At 68.6% G+C, this 5,573-nt stretch overlaps 1 protein-coding gene across 1 annotated transcript; it reads right to left on the bottom strand.

Annotated features, from left to right (window-relative positions):
* Positions 1-541: 541 nt before the first annotated feature.
* MNEG_3799 (hypothetical protein) lies at positions 542-3,746 on the bottom strand (the record flags this gene model as incomplete). The annotated part of the gene is made up of 9 exons (XM_014047729.1): positions 542-606; positions 845-980; positions 1,237-1,331; positions 1,486-1,611; positions 1,868-1,981; positions 2,230-2,407; positions 2,678-3,081; positions 3,271-3,375; positions 3,432-3,746. Coding segments are annotated over 9 exons (1,538 nt in total), but the record flags the coding sequence as incomplete, so codon positions are not given.
* Between the last annotated feature and the right edge of the window lie 1,827 nt (positions 3,747-5,573).

The raw sequence follows: 5,573 nt of genomic DNA, 5'->3' as shown, positions 1-5,573 counted from the left end.
GCGCCGCGGTCGGCGGCGCGGCGCCGCCGGCACCCCCGGCGGCGACGAGGGCGGCGGCATCCAGCTGCGCGCGCGCGTGTGCCATGAGGTCCTCGAGCTCCCGCGCGTGCGGCCCCAGCGCCGCCGCCTGGTCGGGCGCCGCGCGCGAGAGCAGCGCCAGGCGGCGCCGCGCGCCGTCGAGCGCCTCGGCGCACTGCGCGACGACGGACTCGGCGGCGCGCATGGCCTCGCCGAGCAGCTTCTCGCCCTCCTCCCTGGGGTGTGATTGAAAGGCGCGCGCGACAGCTGGCGTCAGGTCGGCCCAACGGGCGGAACACGGCGCTTTGCCGTGGATGGCCAGGTCAAGGCAGGCGGATTTGCAGCACAGAGTGCTGAAGACGCGGCAGCAAATCCCTGGCTATGCTGTTGGTCTTCGTGGGTGCCAACCCCACAGCATATGAAGCGGGCGCCAGCGTGCTACCGCGAGGCGCAGTGCAGGCGCAGCGCAGGCAAAGGCATGCGCGCGTGCGCGGCGGTGTGTGCGGGGGGGACGGGGGCGCACCTCTGCTTGGCGGCCTTGGCCGCGGCGTCCTTGGAGGTGCTGGCCAGCAGAGCCAGCTTGTCCGCCTGCGAGCCGTGGAAAGTGTGGTTTGTGACACAAGCTAGACGCTAGAAAAGTTTTGGGCGGAAGGGGCGAGTTTGGCGTCAAACATTCTTTGTCTGCCGCACATGTTCTGACCGGCAACCAGCCGCCAGCCGCGCCACCTGGCTCGCGCGTGCTTGCGACCCTCCGTGCCCGCCGCCCAACGCCCCGCGGCCTCAAGTTGCTCGCCCGGCCCCCGCGGCCCCCGCAAGCGCCCCCCACCTGCGCCAGCCGCGAGCGCGCGTTGGTGATCTTGGCGGGCGCCTCCTGCAGCGCCGACAGCCCCAGGCCCAGCAGCTGCCGCACCAGACCCAGGTAGCGCGCGGGGCCGTCGGCGTTGGCCGCGCGCGCCTCGGCCCTGCACGGCACGGCACAGGGGACCGGGGAGGCGAGAGCTGCTTGCTGGGGGCCCACATCACGTACGTTCGCGCGTGTGTGTGCGCGGTGTGTGTGTGTATGTGTGTTGGAGGCAAGAAGCAAGCCAGCGGGCCCCGGCGGGGGCGCAAGGCAGGGGCGCAAGGCAGGGGCCCCACAGTACAGTCGCACGGGCAAGGGCAGCCGCACATGGCGCCGCTCGCATGGCGCCGGGCAATGGCAACGGGCGCGGCGCTCACAACTCAGGGGCGGCGGCGGCGAGGGGGTCCGCGAGGGCCAGCAGGGCGTTGGCTGCGTCCAGCTCCTCAGAGTAGTGCGCTGAGCTCAGGCCGGCCTGCGGCAGGCGGTATGAGATACTTCCAGATTTGGGGCAGGGCGCCGGCCAGGCGGCAGGATGCTAAACAAGCGCTTCAATGGCCCGGCGGCCGCGCAACCTTCGTTGCTGGGATGGCCGCCGCGCCCCCGGGATGCGGCGGCCCCTTACTCACCTGCTTGCCGCGCCCCGGCGCCTGCTCCGCCGCGGCGCCCTGCCGCTGGCGCAGGCGCTGCCGTTGGCCCTCCACCTCGGACGCCTGCGCGCGCAGCGCAGACAGCTGCGCCTCCAGGGAGCGGATCTGCGGCGCGCGGCGGTCATATGGAGCACAGGCGTGTGCGCGTGAGACGCCATGGTCGGCGCGGCGGCGAGCCGGCGCGCCGCCGGCACGATGCAGCCGCGTCAAAGGCTGCGACGCCGCGGCAGAAAGCAGCCAGCAGGTGCAACGTGCGGGCGGCGCGCGACCGGCGGGGGAGCAGCGCGCAGGGCGCAGGGCGCAGCCGGCAGGAGGCGAGGTGCAGCGGGCAGGGCACGGGGCGAGGTGTGTGGCAGCCCACCTCCCCCGCGAGCTTTGAGGCCTGCGCCGCCAGCACGCCCTCCTCCCGCTGCAGCGACGCGCGCGCCGCGCCCGCGCCGTTGGAGTGCGCGCCCGCCTCCTGAGCCTTCGCCTCCTGAGGCCGCGGGGGCGGGGGGTTGGGGCGGCAAGGCGGCTCGGCGCCGCCCGTCTGGCCGCATGCGGCTGATGCTGCCGGCCTCAGCAACATTACTGCGACGCATGCCACTGATGTGAACTCGCATGCATGAAAAACGCGCAGAAGCACGCATGCAAGTGCGTGACGCCCCGTATGCATGGGAACCGTGCGCATGCATGCACACATGCATGAACGACGCGCGACAACACCCCGATGTCGCTGCTCACGTGCAGGTGGTTGCTGATGGCGGCCTTGAGCTCCTCAAGGCTCTGCGCCGCCGCCCGCCGCGCCGCGGCCGCGCCCGCGGCGCCCGCTCCGTCTCCGCCCTCGCCGCCGCCGCCCTGCAGCAGGTCCAGCTTGTCGTGCTGCAGCTGCACCAGCTGCCGCGCGCTGTTCAGATGCTCCCTGGCGTGAGAAACGAGGGGGGGGCATTGTCGCCGGGCACGTTTGGAGGCTTCGGCAAACCCTGAACCCTGGACCAAGCAGCGTGCGCAACTGCCTGCATGACTGATTATTCGGGGTCTAGTGATTATGACACCGCCCCCCACCCTGCTCTGGCCTGGCCTGCATGGGCATCGCCCAGCCGCCAGCCAACCGCTCCATACTAACGCGCATACAGGCAGCCATAGCCCCCCCTGGGCACGCAGTAGAGCATGCCCGCCGCCCCGCCCTCACTTTGTGACGCCACCCTGCGACACCTTGGACAGGAACCCCTGCAGCTTGGCCATCTCGGCGTCGATCGCCGACAGCCGCCCGAGCGGCCCGCTGCCGCCTGCGGCGCCGCCGCCGCCCCGCTTGCCGCCGGCGGGGGCTGCGGGCGCGGCCGCATCCTCGGCTTTGAGGCTGCTGACGAGGGTGTAGGCCGCGCGCTGCGCGGCCCCGAGGGTGTCGAACGCCTGGGCGTCGGCGGAGAGCAGCTGTGCCAGCCGCGCGACGGCCGAGGCGAGCGCGGGCGCGCCGGCCGGGTTGGGCAGGAAGGTGGCGAGCAGCTGCTGCAGGTGGGTCGCGTGGTCGGCGGGGAGGGGGCTGGAGAGGCAGCCCTCGACGGTGATCTCCAGGGCGCGGCTGCGCAGCACCACCTGAGGAGGGGGCAAGATCAGATCAGCGTGCAAGTGGCCAGATCAGCGCAAGTGGCACCGGGCGCATGCGCTACTCGCGCAGCCCCTTGCACGCATGTCAGCATACTGCTAGCTGCTGAGATCCAAGACGGAACCAATATGATGACCGCAAAGGAGGAACACAACACCCCTGCGGCGCGCCCGCCCCACTCGCTGCGTCGCGCCACCACGGGTCCGCGCGCTTGCCTGCTTGAAGTCCAGCAGTGATCCATCCGTGTCCGTGTAGGCAATGGCCTTGGGGCTACGGTCAGCAGCCTGCAGTGAAAGAGGAGGCATCGCACACACGGTTGGCCGAGCTCCGGGAGCATCACCAGAACGGGAACTGGCCCAATGAATGACCCGAGACCATCCTGCTGGTGGCTTGCCTGCTTGATCCAGTCCTTCCAAAGCTTGAGCCTGTCACTGCCGGACTTGAACGTGCGGGCCGTCTTGTCCAGCACGGCGCAGGCCTCACCAACCTCCACGACCGCGTCTTGCTGCTCGGCCGGGCCTGATCCCACAGCAGTGCCGGCCTCCTGGGCACCTCCCTGTGACTTGGGCTTCTTGTTCTTCTTCTTCTTGGCCGACGGGGCCTGCCCCGCGCCGATCGCCGCGAGGGCATTGAACGAGTTGAAGGCTGAAGCCATAGTTATCTTAGAGGCAGTGATATATGCGAGGCAGTCCCGTCGTTTGGTGGTTTCAGCCTACGCCTGGGAGCAAGGGCTTGACCTGAGCTGCGCTGCGGCCACACCTCAGCGGCGTCACCCCAGCTCGAGCGTTGACTAAGCCAGGAGGTGGCAGCTTCGCTCATGTTGATACATCATGGGGACTATAGAGCTGCGTCAGCCATTATGGGGCTATCCAAGCGATCATTGCCATGCTGCAGGCGTGCGTAATTTACAGGAGCACCCCAGCTTCCATGTGAGCGGTGCTCAAACAGCAGGTCGCCACAGATGCACCTGCCAACCGGCAATTGCAAGCATGAATACGCCGCGGGCGGCCGTGCTGCACGCCCCATGCAGAACCAATAGCCAGCCAGCCGCATGGGCTGCATGCATGGACCAGCAAGCATGGCGTCGCAAAACAACGCTGTCCTGTGCACACCACGGGTATTTGACCCTGACAGCCGCGCTTCGATGGACAACAGCAACAAGCAAATCAAACCGGCCCCAACGGCGGCAGCCAGACAACCCCCCATCCTGCACACCGTCTAATGCATGTGGTTTGTGCATGCTGGCAGCCTTCCGCCGTCCTCGCGCCCGCGCTCATCCTGCTTCGTTTCGCTGCAGCAGCTCGTCTGCTTGCGCGTCGCGCATAGGCCCATACCGCAGCCGCACGGCCGCGCGCCCCACCATCACCGCGGCAACAGCCTCGGCGCGCGCCTGTGCCGACCGCGCACCGGCGAAGCTGGAGGCAGCGGCGGCCGCCGCTGCGGCGGCCGTGCTCATATGCGTGTGGGATCCTGGGAACACACGTCCATCGAAGGCCGCTGCCTCTTTCATCGCCTGCGCATGTGAAGGATGTTTGATGCAACGCCCGCCCTGCCGTCAGCCAGCACATGCTCAACATTAAAGACAGACAAGTGTGTGAAGAGATCTGGCTGGGCATCCCACGTTGAAACAAGTGAGCACTGCGACGTGCAGCACAGGCGCGAGTCTGTCTGTCATGCACGCACGAGCCAGCAGCACTGACCACCAACCTCGGCCGCCTCTCGCCGCCTGCCGAGCGCGTTGAGGCACGCAGCACGGCAGTGCAGCAGCCCGTTGGTGGACACCCAAGTGTACGCTGCAGCGTCGCCGCCCGCGCCGGCCGCGCGCAGCGCAGCGTCGAGGCGGCCATACAGCATGTTGCATTCGGCGAGCGCTTGGTCATATCGCTGCTGCCTGCGCGGTGAGCGTCGTGAGACGGGTGCAGACGGCAGCCTTTGTGCTACCAGACAGGATGGGTGGTGAGCCGGCGCAAACAGTGCAAACAAGATGAGTTCTGTAGGAAATCGCCAACTTGGATTTTCGCAAGCTCTCACAGCGTGCACGACCGCCCTCGCAGTGCAAATCAAGCCCCAGGTCTTCGATCATGTGGGAGCGCGCCCAGCTCGCCTGAACAGCTGTCGCACGCGCCCGGCGGCCGCCGCCCCGCCGGGTGGCCCGCTTCCCGCGTCCATTGCGGCGCCGGCTGCCTGAATGGCGCGTCTCACGTCGGGCCCCAGCACCTCTTCCGCCGTGCAGCGCTTGCAGCCGCACTCGAATCCCCAGCCGCGCCGCAGCGCCGCGCGGCGCTCGGAGAGGGGCTGACTCAGCGCCTGTCCTTTGTAGCCTATAGTAACCTCGGCGCCTGTATGAGACGGAGGTCGATGCGTGCGTGCGCCCGCGTGTGCGCATGTGTCATACTGCAGGATGCATGTGTGTGTGTGTGTGTGTGTGTGTGTGTGTGTGTGTGTGTGTGTGTGTGTGTGTGTGTGTGTGTGTGTGTGTGTG

This window comes from Monoraphidium neglectum, assembly GCF_000611645.1.
Source record: "Monoraphidium neglectum strain SAG 48.87 unplaced genomic scaffold scaffold00495, whole genome shotgun sequence".
Lineage (NCBI taxonomy): Eukaryota > Viridiplantae > Chlorophyta > Chlorophyceae > Sphaeropleales > Selenastraceae > Monoraphidium > Monoraphidium neglectum.
Note: the sequence above shows the minus strand (reverse complement) of the source record. Positions and strands in the feature narration are given on the sequence as shown.